Source organism: Haliotis asinina, chromosome 2, assembly GCF_037392515.1.
Source record: "Haliotis asinina isolate JCU_RB_2024 chromosome 2, JCU_Hal_asi_v2, whole genome shotgun sequence".
NCBI classification, from domain to species: Eukaryota; Metazoa; Mollusca; class Gastropoda; order Lepetellida; family Haliotidae; genus Haliotis; species Haliotis asinina.
Genome location: NC_090281.1, coordinates 74,145,498 through 74,168,085, shown reverse-complemented (window position 1 = coordinate 74,168,085; position 22,588 = coordinate 74,145,498). Strand labels below are relative to the sequence as shown.

The following is a 22,588-nucleotide window of genomic DNA, read 5'->3' as shown; positions in this document are numbered from 1 at the left end:
TCAACTTCCAAACATAAAATACATATTTATTTACATGTCAGTCAACAAATCTAATTCTTTTAAAAATGCAATAATTAAATGAGAACTGACGTTACTAAAAAGGTCCTTCATAGTTCTTGATTTGAAATAATTGTTCCTTGTGATGGAATATTCAACACAGTCAAGCAAGACATGCTTGACCGTGATTATTTCATCACAAGGGATGCAGAACGGAGGATCCTCACCTTTTAGTAGATATTCGTGCGTGTACCTTGTGTGGCCAATGCGACATCGTCGCATGATGACCTCTTCATATCTGGACCAACAACCCAAGTAGGTGTAACCAACATACGGTTTTATGTCATGTAATTTATTGATACCTACCTGGGTGTCCCACTTCTTCTGCATCAGATCACGGATGTAAGATTTAATGGTAGCTTTATAATCAGTATAGTGAATAAGAAGTGGTGTCACAGATTTGTTGAGTGCTGCTTTAGCAGCAAGATCAGCCAAAGTGTTACCAGAAATTCCAACATGGCTGGGTACCAACAGAAGACGATGTCGTATTGGCCAGTCGCAAGATCGTTATAAAGTTGAATAATTTCTATTAAAAGTGGATGGTTACAAGAAATATTTCTAATTGCCTGAAGGCACGAAAGAGAGTCCCAAAAGATTATGTATTGTTTATGTTTAGGGTGTCTTTGAATATGTTTAAGAGCTGTGCTTCTGCAGTAAAAATAGAGCTGTTATCTGGTATTCTAGAAGATATTGTTCTGGATCCAATGACAATGACACAAGCTACTGCACCACCGTCCTTGGATCCATCTGTAAATAAGGATTTATAATTGCTATATTTATGTTTTAATTGATTATATTCTGTAATTCATTAGTTTCTGATTTTTTAAGTGAAGTTAATGTTAGGTCGACTTGTGGCCTAACGAACTGCCAAGGAGGAGAAGAAAGAATGTTTTCTATGTTTTCCAGCTCAATGCCGGCCAAGGAAAGTAAGGGTTTAATTCTGTGCCCAAGAGGTTCGAACAAGAGAAGACTTCTTGTCGTACAAATCCTCATAAAAAGGACTGAACACACAGTTATGTGCAGGGTTAGATTCATTAGAGTATAATTTTGTAATGTAGTGTAAGGATAATTTTGTACGACGTTGTGTAAGAGATGGTTCGTGAGCCTCAACATAGAGACTGGCAACAGGTGAGGTTCTGAAGGACCCAAGACAAAATCTTAGGCCTCGGTGGTGGACAGAATAAAAAAGTTTAAGGTTGCTTTTACAGGCTCCACCATATACAATGGAGCCATAATCAAGTTTGGAACGGACGGGTGATCGATATAGTTGGAGGAGGGTAGCTTGATCAGCTCCCCATTTAGAATTTGAAACAACGAGTGCCTTCAGACATTTAGTTTTAACGGATTTAATATGAGGCAGAAACGTTAAGTGTGAGTAAAAAATTAATCCCAAGAAGTTGGCCTCCTTGGCGGCTTTGATCGGAGTGCCATCAAGAGATAGTTCAGGGTCTTTATGTGGTTTGTATTTACGGCAAAAATGTATACAATTAGTATTCGATTTAGAAATTTTAAAGCCGTTTTCAAGACACCATACGTTTATTTTGTTTAAGCATAACTGGAGTTGCCGTTTAATATGTATTTTTACCACGACAAGCAATATTAAAATCATCCACAAACAACGACCCATCTATTGAATCGTTTAAAACTTTTGATAAACTGTTGATCTTGATACTAAATAGAGTGACAGATAAAATACTGCCTTGCAGAACACCCTGATCCTGACTGTAATGATCAGACAGGGTACACCCCACTCGGACTTGAAATTGTCTATCAGTTAAAAAGTTTGCTATGAATTGAGGCAAACGGCCTCGCAGTCCGAAGCCATGTAAATCTCTTAAAATACCATATTTCCACGTCGTGTCATATGCCTTTTCAAGATCAAAAAAGATAGACACTGCAAGTTGTTTATTAATTAGAGAGTTTTTACGGGTGCCCCGTTACATAATTAATGTACATGTATGGTCGAAGTGTAATAACATATGCGTGTTTGGCATCTTTACAGCTATACCATATTAAAGATTTAGAATCTGAAATTAATTTAAGAAGGAAATAGAGCAGATTATTGTTTAACCTTCAAACAAAAGACCACTAAGAACCAACGCAGGCTTGTCATTGGACCATATTTTTATATATAGCAGTTTAAAAAATTTAAAGCAGTTTCAAAGTCAGTCAAAGATGTTTAATCAGTTCTACGTGATTGTGCATAAGAGAGAATTTCCTCTTACAAAGATTTATTTACTAGGGATATTGTCCCCTATGTGATGAATATATTCCCGTTGTTTTGACGAAAACAAGTCAAAAAGTGTGATGAAAACACAATTTTCCAAAACAGGTGGTTAGTAGGTTCCTGATTATCAGTGCCACACTCGTTATATGTAGGCGGTCATGGTGTGCTCCAAACCTCGGCGTGAGAGTGTCCGTCTGGAATCGTAGGCTGTTTAGTACTGAGGGCGGACAGATAAGATAGGAGGTGTTCTATATAAGCCATGCACCAATACTGCACGCCAGTTCCAAGCACAGGGTCAAGCCAGCTGCACAAAACACGACAACGTCAACGAAGAAGATAAGAGACAAGTTGAAGTTATACAGGACAAATTCCTACAGCAAATGGGTATACCTGGCACACAGGGGACGTTAAATGATTATGACGATACTTTCAGTAAACATTTTCGGCAGCTGGTTTTTAAACATCTTTTTCTATGGTTTGTTTTGATTATCGATGTTTCCGTATTCAATTTTTGTTGTGGTTATACTACGCCAATTACAAAATGTTATATTCTTGTCTGTTGCATTTTAATTTGTCATGTTCATGTTACCATGAATTTTGATTTTGCAATATGGTTTGGGTGTTTTTATGGAAATGTTCCTCTCTTTTTTCCACTAATTTTCTGTACTTTTGTGGATATAAACAGTGATGCATGATATGTTGCGATGATTCTCCATGTTCCAGCAAATTGGTCAGTGTTTGGTCCAGCAAACACCTACATGTGGAGACTACTTCTTCTCGCATCAATCAGCATTGTTAATGCTAAAAAGTACGTTCTTTGATGACTCAATAACCATTGGTGTCCCCAATGTTGGGGTTACATATTTACGCTGCAAAAATAACACCAAGAATCATAACATGTGATGTTCCAGCAGGAAAACTCATCCAGTTAAATTGATCACTAGTACAATGTATAACGTTTGCTCTTCATCAGAGCTTATTGCTCTTTTGCAAGCTGATCTTTCACTTAAATTTGTGTCAGTATATAAACTCAGTTGTTTCATAATAGGACTGTGTTACCCGTCTTCTACGTATACATACATTTATGAAAAACACAGTATATTTTATGAACTGCGTCATATTGTTGAGATCACGACGCACAATCTATTTTGGGTTCTCAAGGGACCAATCTTATAGAATGCCTGAAAATCGGTGAAGTGTTTATCTTTTAGTACGTTCATAATTGGCCAGTTTTTGTCTGAAAATGTTGTTAGGGACATTCATTTACAATCACATCTTTCAGTTTGAATCGTAATGTCAGTGCGCTACTTCCAGCAATAGTCACTATGTCATCTGGGCAGATGTATGTGCGTCGTGATTGGGTGACTGTCTACAGTTCTGTCTGGTTGTCCGAGGTGATTCACCTTGGTGATCAACGCTCATATTATCAACCAATGTTTTGTCAGGGTGTGTTCTGATGAAACACCTGCACTGCATCATTAAAGTGAATACTACTGGAATATAATCATCGGAAATGTATAGTTTCTTTATCTGTGCATCTTGCAGCACCTTCCTGATCCTTGCCCCTAAGACCATCAGCCCTTCGACAACCCTGCGTCTGGGGGTCAACTCCCTGAACGCCAGTCAGGACCTGACTGTAACAGCACGTGTACAGACCCAGGAGTGGAACAACTATCCCTATGAACACTATGAACGTATCTACGTGGACCATGCCAATAACACAAACACAATCCTCGGAGGTAGGCCACGCCATGAATCATCGATAAATATTTCATGATTGGCAGTTTAGATTAGAAACTTAGATCATTAGTGGCTGTAGCGTCAAAAGGAGGTACCGTACCGTAAAATATTGCCTACCTGATAGGGTACGTAAGTCCCAAACAGGTAAGTCTCAATTAAAGAATACCACTGTCTTCAACTATAAGATATATGTTATTTGCATTTGTGACTAGATTCTCTAAACTTTGTAACAGCTGAAAGGATATTAGTGTAAATCCAGCTAGGGTCAATGCAGCATATACTTCTATTTGAAATATCTAGCACAATAGGCAACGTATGTATCATGCAGTGGAACACACACACACACACACACACACACACACACACACACACACACACACACACACACACACATACATACATACATACATACATACATACATACATACACACATGTTTGAATGTTTGATGTTGAATTTATCGCTGAATGTACACATTCAAAATGTCATTTTGCTTGTCTAAAGGTCAATTCAAGGTCAATACCAAGTGTATTGTCCATGTGATTGTATAAGAGCCAGCATTTCCCTCCTCAAACCCCCGGTCAACCTCCTGATCCTCTGGTCTATTACTCATGTAAAGCAGCTTCCCAGGTTATGCTCATGAAGATCCCTGATATGTACCCGATATGTCCCAAAGCCATAATATAGTGCTTGTCTTGTGAAGCTGACCTTCAGGTCATAGCATTGACATTTCTTAAATGAGTGAGTGAGTTCAGTTTTACGCCGCACTCAGCAATATTCCAGCTATATGGCGGCGGTCTCTAAATAATCGAGTTTGGACCAGACAATCAAGTGATGAACATGAGCATCGATCTGCGCAATTGGGAACCGATGACATGTGTCAACCAAGTCAGCGAGCCTGATCACCCGATCCCGTTAGTCGACAAGCATGGTCGACTTTTATGGCAAGCATGGGTTGCTGAAGGCCTATTCTATCCCGCGACCTTCACGGGTCATTTCTTAAATGATAAGCCTCAAATGATACGAGAGGAAAAAAGGACAGGCATCTGCAATGTCGTCATTGTGATCATATTATACCACAATTCTTCAAAATGATAACTATTTGTAATACATTATTTGATAGCATGGCCTATGTCTTATCTTGACGTTGTGGTTATTTCTTATTTACAAGGACTAATGCAACATGTGATGTGCCTCGTCACTCTGATATAAAAAATAGTAATAAATTTCCGGACGTTATTTCAGTTATCGAATCTGTATCACTGTAATTGTAATTGAGTTTATTCAGGTGATTGGACTGGATATATGTTTGAGCCAATATTCCAGCAATATGACTCCGGAGGACGCCATAAACGGGCTTCAGTCGCTGTACACATGTGGGGACTCGAACCCGGGTCTTCGACGTGATGAGTAGAGACTTTAACCACTACCCCGACTGTTGTAATGAAGCATTCACTTTGTATACTTTCAGGAGATGCCGGCTTCGTCAATGTCAAAGTGAGTTATTTATGAGTTGTCCGATAAAGGTTCTATTGATTGATATTGAAAGGTTATGTGGAGGAAATCTCACTATTCGACAAATCTGTGAGAAAACACTGTCCGTTGCAATTGTCTATTGCAACATGCTACATACGTTTCCGGAACTCGTGCATATATTTTTGACACCGGTGGACAGGATACGCTCACCTTGTCGAGCAGAACTAATAATGGCTATTATGATAGTCATTTATCAACACATGATAATGATATAGCCAGATTTCTTGTAGACGTGAAAAGGGATTTATCGTTTTCATTAATGGAGTGGTGCATGGAATTATCTTTTGAGGTTTCATCTGTGACATAAGCATACACATAAGCATGGTGTTTGTACAATAATGAACTCTGAGGTTGCTTTCGGGTATAATTTTTTTGCAACAGAGGCATTTACATTGCGTTGTTGATTAGAAAAGATTTGTGACTACACCTTGGTAGTTCACTACGCTTTCTACACTAGCATGAGCTGACACTAACTCAAATGATTGTACCACAGACTCCCCAGGATCTGAAGTATGACAACTATATCCTCAAGGTCCAGGTAGAAACCAGCACTGGAGAGGAATACAAAAAAACGTACAACCTGAAGTACTATAGCAAGTACCTTTCAGCCTTTATCCAGACAGACAGGGCCATGTACAAGCCCGGATCCACGGGTAAGCAGTTCGCGCTTCACCTCCTTGCTTTGAAATTGCCAGCAGAACCAGTCATTACGTCAACATATTGATATTCAAAACATATTCATCTGTATGGCCTTACGTCCTTCGACAGTGACCATATACTGGATCTCTGTCTCGGCCTGCGCTGAAATATCATGTTCATGACACATTTGATGTTTTGATACGATATTGAATGCTATGTTACGACCTGCCCAGATTTCTGCACAGTTGTACCTACATAGAGTTTTATCCACCCAATTCTATTTTACAGTCAACTTCCGTGTATTTGCTGTGTACTCTGATCTTCTTTCATACACTGGAAACATGACAATCGAGATGTTTGTGAGTGTTCACCCTTACCCATCCTACAGTCACAGATTTTCATTTGCATTACCCATGGTGTGTGTTCTGGTGGTATGGATACTACACTTACCATCAATAGAAACACAAGCTTTTAGTCAAGTTTTTAAATAGAAGACATAAACACGAACGCTTACCTTCATGAGATTTCATTTTTTTTTCTAAAAATTGCGATTTTTCTGTTGTTCAGTATATTTAAGAAAACAGATAAATCATTACAAATATAACTTACAACTGTCAGTTGTATTTGTCACTTCCGTTGTTACGTGCTAAGACACAATGTACAATTGTTTCCAATATAAATCACTGAAGGTTGATTTTGACTTTGGTTGGCTGCTTGTACGATATTGGTGCTCAAAGTACAAAGGGAAGCAAATGTACATTCAATGTACAAATGTAATCAGAATTACTTCATTATTTACTCGTCACTATAACTAAGCATAGTGTTTTGTGCATGTGATGCGACATGTATCCTGTCAATGCAGGATCCCAACAACAACAAACTGATGCTGCAGAAGGATGTGAGAGATCCTACTGGTGTCGTCACAAAGTCCTTCAAACTGAGCGCCATGCCCATTCTCGGAGATTGGAAGATCAGGGTCACAGTACCCAACGTAATTATTGGATAAAAGGCTTCAATGTTTTTTTAAATTTACAAAACTTGCTTCGATCAGTTTTAGAAGTTGACATCTTATAAACAAATATACACATGCTTTCACTACTGTCTCGTCAAATCTGTGGTCCTATTATGCAAATCACTTCTCATTTGCAATGTGTGGGTGTATTCAAAGAAGTTATACCTGTGTACTTATGTGAAATAATATGAATGTCTCTCGTAAACACATTTGATATATGTAACCAAGATCATTTTATGTTAATGCTTTCCTCGTGGGTTAATATATCTTTAAGTGCTTAAATCAGGGATGGTTTAACATCAACTAATGTGAGTCATACCACATTATGAGATAGGCCATGTTTAACAGCGAATGAAAACTTGAAAACTTACTGTCAAACATCACCTTAACAGAGCCAGATGGAAGAAAAGAAATTTGAAGTGTCCAACTATAGTGAGTATATGACTTTGGTTGAAATCTAAATAACTTTGATGTATCCTAAAAGGTTTGGTAATTAGGACGTCAAATGGCTTGGGGTTAAACTCTGTTGATGTTCTAAGTGTTAGCAGTGACGGCATTCCCCTAAACAACAACATGCTTAGTGAGACTGTCAAGTGTAATCTCTTTGTACACAAATCGTTTTTACTTTACATTCTTTCTTTCTAGATCTTCCACTCTTTGAGGTCACAGTGGATGTTCCCAGTTTTGCTCTGGTAACAGATCGAGCCATTAAGGGCAAAGTTAATGCAAAGTATGTGAATTTAGACACTATTTCTTTCACAGTAAGATCCACAGAAACATTTCCAAAAACGCAAGAAACATCTATTAAAGCAGAGCAGAGTCCATGGTATGAATAACACTCAGTCATGGCATATGTTTATGAATCACTGAAAACATGATGATGCTAGATGTTCAAGCAAAGGTGAGGGGGGCACCACTGAAACACGTGTAACCTCATCTGCAGAACAAGTGTCAATTTTGTTATCAGGAAAGTAGAAGCGAAAAAACCCTTTCCACATCCATAGGAATGCATGTCTCTCCAGGTATACATTCGGAGAAGGGGTGTCTGGTGTCGCAGAGATTCAAGCTACCATACCTGGAGATTATTCTGGACCTTGTTCCTCTGAGCAACCGAAGATCCTCATGACATTCCCAGTTTGTAGTCCGATGTAGTTTCTTTTTCAACAATTTCAATACTTATTTGTTTGTCTCAAGTAAGAATGAAATTTATAGTGTGTTGCTGTGATAATACTGGAAGAAGGTCAGTTTTGTTCAAGGCGTTACAAAACATAAAATATCCTTAAACGTCTTCAAAATATGGTGCACACAGTTGTAAGGAAGAATGCATCTTGTCTGCAGTGACGCATCCATAATATATTTTTATTGTTATCCAATTATTTTTACTCAGCTTGATGGAGAAAGTAGGTTCACAATCCCAATGGTAGAGGTTCAGCACCTTGAATCTTATCTCAATGGTCGGAAACTGGAGATACAAGCAACTGTGACAGAGACGCTGACAGGCAAGAGACTAAGTGGTTCCTCGACTGTGACTTTCTACACCAACGCAGTCAAGTTAACTTACCTCGACAACAGTGATAAAAACTTCAAACCCGGCCTCGACTACACTGGCACGGTAAATTGTCTCTGAAAATAACTCTGTTCACGGCATAAGCTTTGCTTTGGTTTGGGGTTAGACAAAATAAGTGGCGTACATTAATGAAAGGTAAATGAAACTGATCAATTATTATTCTCACACATATAACAAAAACACCCGTTACAAACATATGCGTCAACTATTCTCCTTCTTACCGAAGAAACCAGGACTTTGCATCTAACATTAGTTTTGTCGCTGCAACTTTTGAAACAAACTGCTGATTTTTTGAACAAACTTGTCTTGAGCAAAGTGTTCGACAATCTTTGAAAAAGGCCGTTCCGATCGATCTCACATCTGTTGTGGACACCAAACGCTAGACTGGAATGTCTGGAATGTGTATGGTCTAAATGTCCAAAATTGGAGGGTAAATTAATCCTTGACCCACCTGACTTGACTTATAGAGAGCTCTGTGCATTCTTCGAAACAAAAAGTATTTGTACAGCCACCATTGGCAGCAACTACTGCTCAGCAGAGTCAAGGCACGAACTGAATTAGTCGACGGGTCGCTCTTGCGGAATTCTTCCCACTCTTCTTGCAATGCGATCACCAGTTGTGTCTGATGAGTGTTTTGAAGTTTCATAATACCTGATTTTGATAAATGCCCTTTGTATAACCTCAGGTATCAACTTAAACTTGTGTATCTTCAATTAATCTGAAACTATTACGTCTGGTGTACAGGAAAGAAAAATGGCACAGCTTCGATTTATTTATACACTTGTCTTATTATTTTTAGGTAAAAATCTCCCTTCAAAACGATCTCCCACTTCCGACCCCTCGGCAGAATGTGACCATTTACCCATGTGTAACCTACCGTGTTAAAGTCCCGAATCAGAGCCGCTATCACAGCTGCGACTCCAACTTCCAGGGGACGTATGGACTTGAAGAACAGACATTCCCAGTTCCTGAAGATGGCCTTGTGGACGTCACTCTTACAATTCCAGAGGATGCTGTCTCAGTGACAATAACGGTGAAGGATAAAATACTGTACATTGGGTTTTCTAGCATTCATTAAGAAATCTCAAATTATACTGCAGCCAACAAATGAGAGAACACATGAAACTAATATTTTAATATTTTCCAGGCCTTTTTTTATTGCACTTGACTAACATTTGTGGTTTCCTCAATTGTCTCCCTTCATATGTATAATTGTGTACATTTTCTTTAAAAGTCTTATTGAAACAAACAGTGATTGCTTTTGAACATGTAGCAAAGAAAACAGCCTTCAAGGATGATTTTGGCTAAATGAAGTCCATAACAAAACGAACACTCTTTATCTCCAGTGTTGAGACCTCTTTAAATGTGTAAATACCTATATATAACTCATGGTTGGACTATTGTTCTTATTGTTTTTGAATAGAATACATTGCATCCCAGTAGCAGGTCTTCAATGGTGTTTCCTCTTGTTAATCCACAGGCTTTTTATGGTGAAACGTCAACGTCATGGACGATAAAGAAAGCCTACTCCCCATCTGATTCCTTCCTTCAGATCTACCTCCACGACACCAGAGTCACGGTAAAACTTCACATTTTGGTTTGAGGGACCAGTGAATAACGATTCCAAAATAGTTCAGTTCATCTAAATGTGAAATGTGACGTCAAATAAAAATTGTGACTGTTTTAATGCCTTCAGTCCGGAGAAAACGCCAATATCATCATCAGGTCTACACAACCACTCGATACAGTCTGGTATGAGGTAAATATATCTAAAAACTTGAAGTCTAATATCATGGAACAGTAAGAATGATTTTTGCTAAAACTATAGTATCCAGCACACAGCTTATTGGTTTCAAGGTGAAAGGTGTAGCACAAAAGGCAATGTAACGAGGCCAACTCAGTCAATTCATATGACATGTACAGGTATAATAATCAATCAGTAGTGATTTTAAGATCGATTTTTTCTTGAACTTGAATTATAGTATTCCCAGAAATTATTGAGAATCATGTTGCGTCATGTAACTCATTACGTTTATTAACTTCTGGCGTTTTACTTACATAAACATGTTAAAACATCATCCTTTTACAGTCTCAGTCTTGTTTTAGTACTTTGTTAGACCTCCTTGCTCAGCAATGCATGCCTGAATACGCCTAGGCACACTACCCATCAAAGTTTGTAGGTAATCGTGTGACAGGGTATCCCAATATTGGACCACCTAGGCCTTCATATCTTCAATATTTGTCAGTCCCTTTTGGTTTATTCTGTCCTTCATGACTCCCCACACATTCTCAATTGGGTTTAGGTCTGGGCTGTAACTGGGCCAGTCTAAAACTTGAACATTATCGCCCGACAACCACTGTTTTGTGTAGCGCGCAGTGTGTTTTGGGTCATGCTGGAAAATCCAATCATCTTCATACAATGTTTGTGCTGTCGGAAGAAGGTGACCATTTAGAATGTCAACGTATCTTTCTTTTGTCAAGTTTCCCGTGAAAACACACAAGGGCGTCACTCCGCGAGCCGATATGCCACCCCACATGTGAAACTTCGTTCTATGTTTTGGTCGCTGGTAGATAGGTTTGACAGTATCTTTGGTCCAAATGTTCACACAATTAGGGAAAAGCCAAACAGAACTTTCATCCGAAAAGAAAACATTATCCCGATCTTGATTTTCATGAGCCCGACACCAGTTTAAACGTTTTTCCTTTTGTGCATCTTTCATCAACGGCGAGGGAATTCCACGTTTTTTCACCCAATTAAGTCTCTGTAATTCCTGCCTAACTGTTTCATTGCATACCTGAGGACTTCCTCTGCTAAACATTTCGTTTCTGATGTTCTCAACACTTTTCAATTTGCCCCTACTCACAATCTGCCCAAGTCTTCGGCGATCCACAACACTGAATTTCCTAGGCCGACCTGCCCCTGCTTTGTGCTCTATCCCGGTTCCTGTTTGAATATTCTTCAAAGTTCTGTATACTGTAGACAGAGGAATACCATGTCTACAAGCTAACACTTTAGCATCAGCCTCACCCCTTTCAAAATCATCTAGAATGAGCTTTCTTTTCTCTCTTGCTGTTTCACTTAGTGCATAGTGAAAGCCCTTTTTCCAATCTTAGCATCATTAGAAAAAAACAAAGATTTTCTCAATAATTTCTGGGAACACTGTACATTTGTAAAGTGCGTTTAATTAATTGACGGGAGCGTTTATCATATTTTCTATTCCAATAATCAGTTTGAAAGATTTTTGTTATTTACACCAAACATATGATCCATAACTTTTTTTATAAAAGATAGTGTCACGAAAATCAACATACCTGTTAGTTAATGTATGTGTTAATGTATATCATGTTGGGACATTGGTGGTGATATTTTATGCATGTCCACTTTTCGTGAAGGTTATCGCCCTTGGGTCCATTGTTACCGCGGGACATATCGATGGCGGTATGGAAAAGAGCTTCAACTTCACCCTTCCTGTTACTCCTCACATGGCACCTCATGCTCGTCTCCTTGTCTACTCCATCCTGGATGATGGCGAGGTCATTGCAGACAACATAAACTTTGATGTGCAGGGACTCTTTTCCAACAAGGTATTGCAACAAGACCATTCAATACAAGCCATTGAATTTCTGGCTCTCTTTCTTTCTTTCTTTCTCTCTCTCACTCTCTCTCTTGCACCGTCTCTTTAGTAGAATAGCGTAAGAGCTATTTCTATATCTGCTTTCAGATTTGATTATTGGTTTTATGTGGATATCTGTGATATACCAGTAGGTGTTTAATTTCCAATGTCGTTGATCCATAATACACTTCTTATTGTTGTTGTCACGATATGGCTCACTCGCTCTTTGGTGCATTGCCTTTGTAACGTTTAAGAACACGGGAGCCTGTTAGGCTATCTTTTTCCTAGCACATTTACAATTTGATAGATATTCATAAAGGCATGCTCATGATATTGATGTTGTGTTGACGTAGTTAAAATATCATGGTCAAACAAATAAGATACAAAACACCGAATTTTCTATTCAAAGGTGACACTCGGCTTTAGCAGGAACGAATCTCAGCCCCACGAGAGCGTTGATGTGAAAGTCTCTGCTGATCCACAGTCATTTGTCAGTTTACTTGTTGTTGACCAATCAGTGACCCTCCTCGCCAGTGGAAATGACGTCACAAGTGATATGGTTAGTTCAAGTTAGCTTTATCTCTTGTATGTAACATTACATATCAGTACAAAACATTATGTGGTTATCTATTGATATGCTTTCCTGACGAACATTAAACTCTCATAAGATATATTTTTTGATTTAGGTTGATTAGCTTGTATTAAATATTACACATCTTCAAGAATACAAAACTTTATGTAGTTATCTATTGGTATGCTTTCCTGATTTACAAGATATATTTTTTGATGTAGGTGGAGACAGAGTTAAAATACTTTGACAGTCGTGGTGTGGCCAACACTTATTCTGGAGAGACAGACGCCAGTCAAGTCTTCAAGGTAGTAACCCGTGTGTGTGTGTGTGTGTGTGTGTGTGTGTGTGTGTGTGTGTGTGTGTGTGTGTGTGTGTGTGTGTGTGTGTGTGTGTGTGTGTGTGTGTGTGTGTATGAAGGGGATGGGGTGGGAGCAGTGTATAGCGTGTGTGGTCAGGGTCATGCGTCGTGGGTATATACAAATATGGTTATACCAGAAACGTTTGGCGAAACTACCTCAAGATTAGTTTACAACGAAACAAATATAGAACTTGCCCACAATTATAAATGTCAAAAAGGAAAAATCCAGATCTAAAAAGCAGAGTTTCAAATTAAAAAACAGCATTTTTCATATTTAAATGATTTTCAGGATGTCAACTTTGATGTATTCACTGATGCAAATGTGCCAAAGAATCCCGGTGGAACTGCTTATGGACACATATCAGGTGCTGATTATCGGTCATATATCTTTGAACATAAGTTTACCTTGTTGTAGGGGTGGTGTGGTAGTCAAGTGGTTTAAGCGTCCGTTCGTCACGCCGAATTATTGGGTTCACTTCTCACAAGGGTACAATATGGCGGTGTCAAACCACACTCACTGAATACTTTGATGTACCTGAAATGAATTCACTTGGGGTACACCTTAAATACTTCTAATTGTATGCAGATCTAATAAGTAGCAGGGTCACAGGAAAGTATTACATAACATGGCAAACAGACACAGTCTATGACCTGAAAATAATGTTTAGCTTTTGATTTTCAGGTTTCTCAGCGTCCTCGCCTACTGTTGGACCAACATCGCCCACATACATTTATGCTGGGACAACTTACCTAGGCCCATCACGTTACCCAACAGGCTACCCGCCATTACCATTAGCAACACCAGGCCCAACAGCTTACCCGATGGGCTACGTGACTTTTCCAACAGCAATGCCTTACTCTGGACCATCGATAACACCCACACCCTCGGCAGAAACAGCCTTACAACAGGTAGAGCGAGTGAGGCAATTCTTCCCAGAGACGTGGCTCTGGACAAACACTACCATTGGGTGAGTTCATTAGTGAAAACAGAGTATTCATAATATATACAAACAATACAAGAATTAACCCTTGTTTTTTGAGTGAGTGAGTGAGTGAAAGACAGATTGGGATGGGTTAATCACTTTGAATATCAACTTGCATAGGTGCGATATAGAAAAAGAAATGATCTTAATCACTGCATGATAATCAACAATGACAACTTTATTGTTAAGTCAATACATTTAAAATGGTGTAGGTAGGAATTCGTCTTTGAGAATATATCCGGAAAGTGATATATTCGTTCATCTGCTTAACCGCTGCATATTATCTCTGCTTTCACAATTCTTTACCTGCTATTTATAAAAACTGCGATGTGATTATCCAGTCCCAGTGGCATTGCAAGCATATCTGCTACTGTTCCTGACACCATAACGTCATGGTTGGCTACAGCCTTCGCAGTTAATCCTGTGTCCGGGCTCGGAGTAACAGAATCAGCATCGAAGGTAAGGTAAAAAACAAAACAAAAAACATTCAATGCCTTCCAAGCAAAAGAATACTAGTTCTGTCACAAAAGAAGTATCATTTAATTTCAGACAGTGGTGTGCTGATCATTTACCCTTGGAATGATATATTTCAGATGAAGGGTTTTCGTCCATTTTTTGTGAGCGTTTCTGTTCCAATGTCCGTCATTCGTGGTGAGCAAGTTGTGGTTCAGGCCAACGTCTTCAACTATCTGCAGACTGATCTCGATGTAAGCAATCGGAAAATACAGAAAACTAATTTCCGATACCCTATAATGATGGCGGCAAAATAGGCCTAATTTGGAAAAAGAAAACCCGAATAAATCTTCATAATCTCGTTATGAACTATGAACTTCATCAGTGTCTGTAGATATGTCAGGAATAAGTATAGTTGGAAACGTACAATTTCCTACGAATACTATTTGGGTTGTACATATATTATTTACAATTCGTGTTGTGTTCTGTCCTTCCAAAATCTGCCATATATGTATGATAAACTATTATGATTAACGAAAGATCTCCAATAGAAAGAAAAACGAGAGATCTCTCACTGTGCTTAACAATTATATCAAATCAGCTACCTTCGACAGGTGGTGGTGACGATGAAAAAATCAAATGACTACGATAACATCCTATTTGACCCCGCAACTGAGAGTCTTAAGGCTTTGTCTGCAGACCAAGTTAAGACAGTTCGCGTAAGTATTAAAAGACATATTTATTACGTTTGACGTTTTTGTATAATATTGTTGTAATCCAGTGTTGCCTAGACCACTCTATGATTATCCCGATTCCGATTTACACTGCATACTGTCTAGCATTGCAGTATTGGAGCACGGTATCGTTGATGTTTCCCCAGGTTGCATCTGGAGAATCAAAGACTGTGAACTTTCCCATCGTCCCGACAACCCTGGGACAACTTGACATCCAGATATCTGCAAGATCAACTGCTGCAGCCGATGCTGTACAGAGAAAAATCACAGTTGAGGTTAGTAAAGGCAAGGTGGATTCTCCCACATGCTTCTCCCGCCCCTATGCCAAACTGAAATCCTCGCTGTCAGTTTGTCAGCAGCATGGTTGGGGATTTCGCCAAATCAGTAAATGGCACTTTCTCCTTTCAACCAGGTCAAGTCTGCTTGCCATGATATAACTGGAATGATGTTTGAAAAAAGCTTCTATAATCCAAACCCATTCCCATTCGCTTTGTTTCATAACGTGGTAGGAATTGGGAGTCATTTGTTTTCTTTCCATCTTCTTACGATTCATATACGTTTCATCACTCATTTTTTTTTCTGACAGAAGGGCTGGTGGTGTAGCCCAATAGTTAAAGCGCACGGTCATCAAAGCGAAGTCGATTCCCCACATGGGTGCAATGTGTGAAGCCCATTTCTGGTGTCCCCCACCTTGATATTGCTGAACAATGGCTTAAAGAGGCCTAAAGCCATATTCACTCAATGAATGAACTGATCGAAGGCATAAAAATTGGGATAACTGCATCAGTTTTCTATTTCTTACGATTTATGTATATATAAATATCGTTATTCATCATCGTTCAGTTTGCTGTAGTTACAACATGCAATGAAGAAGAAACGCTAAGGTAGTTTTTTGCGGTACGACATGATTGCAGTTGTTTAAGCTGTAATGGTATTAAGTATTGCTTCATCTTTCAGCCGGAAGGTATCAGAAAGGAGACTAACTTTCCCGTCACCATCGATCTCCTGTCTGGCAACACCTACAACAAAAATCTTTCCATTCCTCTGCCAAAGTACATCGTAACCGACTCACAAAAAGCCAGAGTCAGGGCATTTGGTACGTGGAAGTTAAGATGATTATGTACCCTTTTAATAAATACATATGGATAGCAGTGAACCGCTACCAGGGCATTATGAAAAGCGTTATCGTCCATTAGGGATAAGTCAAGTATATATTGTACTGTAAATGTCCCTGGTTTTCGTCATATCCACCTAACGTTTAAGCAAACAGAGTTAGGAAACAGCAAGTCACCTCGACTGTACACACACCTTGTAACATAAACATTACTGATATGTATATCTTTGGCGTAAATTATGAAACTTTGATTGCACGTTAATAGCACGTGAAGCGTGTTCTCAAATTTCCCGGACACCTTATATGTTCGATTGTCGTATTTTCAAATATAACGTAATGATCATTACGAACAAGCAAGGGTTGGAATGTTGACAATGAATTTATCCATGCACCAGTATATGTTCTCTTGAAGTCCAGTATGAACACGAATGCTTGTGTAAACAGGTGACGTGTTGAGCCCCAGCCTCGATGGCCTGGACAGCCTTCTGAAGATGCCCACTGGTTGTGGAGAACAGAACATGATGGGACTAGCTCCTGATGTTTACATCTCCAACTACCTTGTCAGTGCCAAGAAATTTGACGGGAAAATTGAACAGACAGTCATTCCATTCATGGAGGAAGGTAATCACGTTTCTGTACCTATGTTCAATTCTGTAATATGCCCCAACGGTTAGCTAGTATGCGTTTTGAAATAGCCTACATTCAGCCATTTAAATTAACTGCACATAATATTTTCGGAATTAACCTCAAAGATAAATCATTCTATTCCCAGACGAAATAAGTAAGCTTGCAATATTTTCCTCAAAGAATATAGATGTTTTAATGTTTTTTAAGCTTAACCTATTTTAACAACTGTTGTTTTGTTCAGGTTTCCAGCGTCAGTTGACCTACCAACACAATGACGGCTCCTACTCCATCTGGGGAAAAAGCGACTACTACGGAAGCACCTGGTAGGTAAAAGCATTAATAACAGCGGTAGTGATCTGAAAATGACTAGGATGTGTTAGATACAGGGTAGATGTTTATTTTAACTTAGAGTCCGTATATTTGTTCTATGTTTAATTTCAGGTTGACAGCATTTGTCGTGAAAACGTTTATTCAGGCTCGCAAGTACATCTACATAGATGACCGAATCATTGCCCGTGCTGCAACCTGGCTTATAGGCAAGCAAAACACCAATGGTGACTTCACCGAGAAAGGATATGTGCACAGTTCAAGCATACAGGTAGGTTCAGCATACTGTGGTGATACATTCGGAGCCCTGCACATGCAAGTGATTAATATTTAAATAATAAGACAAACCACTGATCACTAGCACATATCAACGCAGTTAATCTACGATAACGTGCATGATCCAGGTCAGCAAGTCTGGAATCGATCCCGATCCTGATCGTCCCTTTCGACAATCTTTGATTCCTGACGATCAGTTTCAATCCACATCGCAATTTTCTCTTCCCTTTTGACTTCTAGGGAGGATCTGGACATGGATACGCCCTGACAGCATTTGTTCTGGATGCTCTGCTTGAAGTCAGAGGACTGGAAGGGGTAAGTTTAATCGCACTTGTTTCCTTATGAACACATGATATTCACCATTGTAGTTGCATAGTGGCATTCAATTTTTCTTGCGTATTTATCCAACAAATCATTCCAGAAAATGTGAAGAAAAGAAAAACACAAAACATACAATTCAGTGAACTCTTAAAGAAAATAAATACGCCATATTATTACTGTGTAATACACTACTCTCCTCACAGGTGAACGCTTTCAACCTGAATGACTCTTTGATCCGCGCCAGCGCCTTCCTTGAGTTCAACATCGTGAGATATGACGACCCATACACTGTTGGCATCGTCACTCATGCCTTAACCAAAGCAGATAGCATCTTTGCCGACGATGCTTTCAAAAAACTTGAACATCTTTCAAAGACAAAAGGTATTTGTTAACGGAAACGTAAGGGTAAGAGAACTGCATTCTAACATGACAAGAAACATTTTTGGATCTGAAGCATTTGAAAAAAAACCCCATTCTTCAGCGTATTGTACGGTTACATCTACATCCGGGACTTGACTCGCCATTTAAATAAATTGATTACAGTGTTCTTGTACAAGTGGTTTTTGATGTACGCTATAATGGTATTTTACAAACAATTGTTGTCCACTGCAGACGACATGATGTTCTGGGAGAGATACAGCCACTCCGCGTCCAGCTACTGGAGACCGTATCACCAATACGCTGACGCCATCGACATTGAGACAACAGGCTACGCTCTGAAGACATATGCTCTCAGGAAGGACTTTGTCAAAGGCCTGTCTATCATGAAATGGCTCATATCCACCAGGAATCCCAATGGTGGCTTCGTTTCTACTCAGGTAAAGCAAGTATGATGTGATGAAAACTAAAAAGGAGAACACGACAAAAATGATTTTTCAAGAGCATATGAAATTAACACAAAAGGAAATATTTTGATAAACTGTGTTCTCTTTTGGAGAATTGTCATGAACAAAATGCTAAATCCAATTTTCAGGATACTGTTGTTGCTCTCGATGCCCTTTCTGCATTTGCCACCGTCATCAACTCAGATTCCTTCACAATCAGCGCCGACATCAGTTCTGGAAAATTCAGCAAACATTTTGAAATCAATGCCAAAAACGCCCTTGACCTTCAAGCTACTGATGTAAGTTTTCAAATTATTATAGCATTAACATATGATACATTATACAGTAACTTTGGTGTGTCATTGAAAATATTTGTTTGAAAAACTGTTATATATTTATCTTGCACAAACTCTATTTCAGGCCAATGATTTCACCGGTACCTTCAACGTAAGAGCCCAAGGCCATGGAGTTGGATACCTTGAGGTTGGTATCATTAGATATATTGACATTATTGTACAACGTTTGGTAGTGTTGCACAGCAACCTTCCTTGCATTACATCTGTTAGATTTATGTACAGAATCAAGCCACTTCATATATCCAAAGAAATATTGTTTGTTATTTGTTAGGGTAGTGGTCGAATGTGTATATATGAAAATGATGCTCTTATAAGTACATTGTGGCTGTTAGACAGTACATAGAATGGGAATGCTGGTTTTATATAGATTGCATCGTTCTTCAACGTGGAGAAGCCGGTTGAGGAGCAGTACTTCGATATCAGTGAGGATATTGAGATCGAGACGTTTAACATGTACACACTCAGGACCTGTGTGAGGTAAGACACTGTTTGTGTCTGTGGATGGTGTTACGGCTGAGAGGGCGTCCATTGCTCTTCCTTGTGTTGGTTCAAGAGCACACTCATTCTACAATCACTGAGTTGGGTGTTGTAGTAGATTCCCTTGGCATATTTAAAGTTTAGTCTCTTTAACTCTGACTGTTATCTCCTACAGATCTTTTTTTCTGTTCAGCTAGGTTATATTCCTATGAATTATATCCGTGACGGCTCAGTAACACATGATTTCTTGCAACAGTTACAGCAAGGCTAGAACCAGCAATATGGCGGTTGTCGAGGTCACAGTCCCATCAGGCTTTGAACCAGACATGGAGTCAGTCTATGTGACCCGTAAGCTACAGCGATCGGAACTGTTGGGAAAGACTCTTGTCTTCTACTTCAACGAGGTGCCTCGCAGTTATTCAACTTTCAGATTTCATGAAACATTAAACAAACAATTACACAAAAGAGAAACCGGCTTTGTCGCAAACGCTAAATTATAATTAGAAGTACTACGCAGAGAGTGGGGAAAGTATGGCCATAAACCTCAGCAGCCTGGAAACAGGACTGTCCAGAGAATAAACTAAAACTGCAAAACACCCATGAATCATTTGACTTGAAATGATATCACTTCAAATCATCGTATATAACTGTATCAACATGTATTATATATATCCATGTATGTTTCTGATGGCGAGATGGGCAGACATCTCTGATAAATATACACGTCTCCATGATTATATCATATTTTATACAGTTGGAAGCCAGTGAAACATGCATCAGATTCACTGCAAGAAGGAACGGTCTGGTTGCTAAGCTGCAGGCATCCCCAATCCATGTCTTTGACTACTATGAGCCTAGTAAGTTACCATATATAACCTTTACATTTCCCTTCTGCTTGAATAATTACTGACAACATCCTTATGTGATATGTTTCAGTCGATATGTTTGATATCTTTAGCGTGCTTCTTGGAAATAGAATTTATGGAGCCATGAGGTGATTTTTGTCAACGTCAAACAGGACTGATAGAGTGAAGATAATGAATGTGTGACTCTGACGTCTCTCCATCTTTCAGCACACCAGGGCGTCGCGTTCTACCGCTCAAAGACACTACATGACGCAACTGTGTGTGACATTTGCGCTAAGTGCTGCCAGAAGGTAGGAGAATTATTCACGGCCGTTTTTAGCTGTTGATATTGTCATATGGTCATATATTACTCGTTTTACTAAAAGAAACAGATTTTTGAAATTATAGAGGACTTGTGGCACAAACAATTAAAGAGACTGATAATAGAACCTTCCGCGAGATAACTAAAACAATATTTTATGTGTTAACCATGAATTATTATTTGATTATTTGCCATCATGTACATGTCGATATTTGTAATCGCTTAGTCATATCGTATACTAAAATTGTTCATATTGTCTTCCAGTCTTCATAAACAGGTTCACAACATCAGGAAAGAGCCGGCATTGAAGCAGTTATTCAACTCATTGTAGAATAAAAATGTCTTATCATCCTGACGTTATACTCTGATATCAGCATATACATGAAATGGATACCATTACCGATTAAATATCATAACACTGAAAATAAGAGAATAATAACGCCTTTAGTCGGACTAAGGAAAATTAAGTGAAATGTGACAATATGTTCCATTCATTTGGAAATATTTCCTCTCTATGAACATATACTATATTGTCCCATATAAATTAGAATTGGCTAGTAGTATGCTCTCAAAACGGAATAATGTAATATATGAACTCAGATGTATGTTTGCAAAGGTCCTGTAACAGGTAACATCACTTTGAAACAGAAAGACATCATGCCACGTGCCTGTGGCCTTTCATGTAAAAAGGTGCAAAGATACCGATGTGATGTATATTTTATTCTCAAGAGAGAAAGACCCACAAAACAAAGCCAAACATCAATTTTAAGAAAAGAACATATATTCCCTGGAACGAGGGATATGAACTTTTCATCCACAGCTGACTCCAGACTTCCAAGTCAGTGGACAGTCTGGAATACATGCAAACCAGTATATAAATAATTCAAATAGAAACGATCTCCGTTGAAAACATGCATACAATGGAGACTCACAGACTTGGTTGAACAAAGAGGACCTGAAATGTTTATTTTCTGTTGTGGTGCACAATCATCTAGAAAACTTATGAAAAATATACAAACACTTTGAACACTTACAGTTCAAAAACATATCATTAATACAATTTTGTTATAAAATGAAAGAAGATCTAACTGGGTTACCAGGGTTTATTACGTTCTTCAGCCATTAAGTTTATGTCTGGATCACAGTGACATCAAGCTTGTCAGCAAACATGCAGCCAATAGTTCCAGCAGTTCCAGCAGTTCCACAGTGGTGAAAATACTTGCCCCAAGAAACAGTCGAATCTGACCACCAACCGTGGCTGCAAATGTACACAAGGAACCGTCAGATTGATGTTTAGCAGTATAGTGAAACGACAATGTTTTCTTATGTGATCTTGTCATAGTCATGACATAGAATACACTGTGTCAATGACATTTCATTCACTTACAGCCATTTTCTGTACGTTTGTTCAGGACATCCAGTGTTGCATTTTTCACCTGAGGTGGGAACATCTTTTCAATTAATATGCTCATAAGCCTCACCCGAAAATGAAATAGCGGATTCTCTACCCACTGAAAATATGGAATATTTGAGGAACACTGAAAGTGATGACGTCGTGTAGCACTCAGAAGAAACCTGTCTGTCCAGTGGAAAAATGTCCACCACATGA

General features: G+C 38.9%; 1 protein-coding gene across 1 annotated transcript; it reads left to right on the top strand.

The window, feature by feature from the left end:
* Positions 1-2,566: 2,566 nt before the first annotated feature.
* LOC137274295 (CD109 antigen-like) lies at positions 2,567-21,404 on the top strand. The gene is made up of 37 exons (XM_067807427.1): positions 2,567-2,668; positions 3,008-3,092; positions 3,830-4,023; positions 5,495-5,520; positions 6,053-6,212; positions 6,487-6,557; positions 7,061-7,189; positions 7,603-7,642; positions 7,856-7,940; positions 8,233-8,344; positions 8,598-8,822; positions 9,577-9,810; positions 10,258-10,356; positions 10,474-10,536; positions 12,171-12,362; positions 12,801-12,950; positions 13,184-13,267; positions 13,610-13,685; positions 14,003-14,288; positions 14,645-14,762; positions 14,897-15,010; positions 15,371-15,475; positions 15,637-15,765; positions 16,448-16,586; positions 17,049-17,225; positions 17,473-17,554; positions 17,673-17,829; positions 18,075-18,149; positions 18,359-18,536; positions 18,768-18,973; positions 19,129-19,278; positions 19,400-19,462; positions 19,703-19,812; positions 20,069-20,216; positions 20,567-20,669; positions 20,886-20,968; positions 21,244-21,404. The coding sequence occupies exons 1-37, from the start codon at positions 2,665-2,667 to the stop codon at positions 21,250-21,252; spliced, it is 4,461 nt and encodes a 1,486-aa protein (XP_067663528.1). The 5' UTR covers positions 2,567-2,664; the 3' UTR covers positions 21,253-21,404.
* The last annotated feature ends 1,184 nt before the right edge of the window (positions 21,405-22,588 follow it).

Bases quoted from the DNA above. Each gene is read 5' to 3' on its own strand.
- LOC137274295 (XM_067807427.1), top strand. The intron at 8,345-8,597 runs GTTTGTAGTCCG...ATTTTTACTCAG, and splicing joins AGATCCTCATGACATTCCCA to CTTGATGGAGAAAGTAGGTT. The intron at 9,811-10,257 runs GTGAAGGATAAA...GTTAATCCACAG, and splicing joins CTGTCTCAGTGACAATAACG to GCTTTTTATGGTGAAACGTC.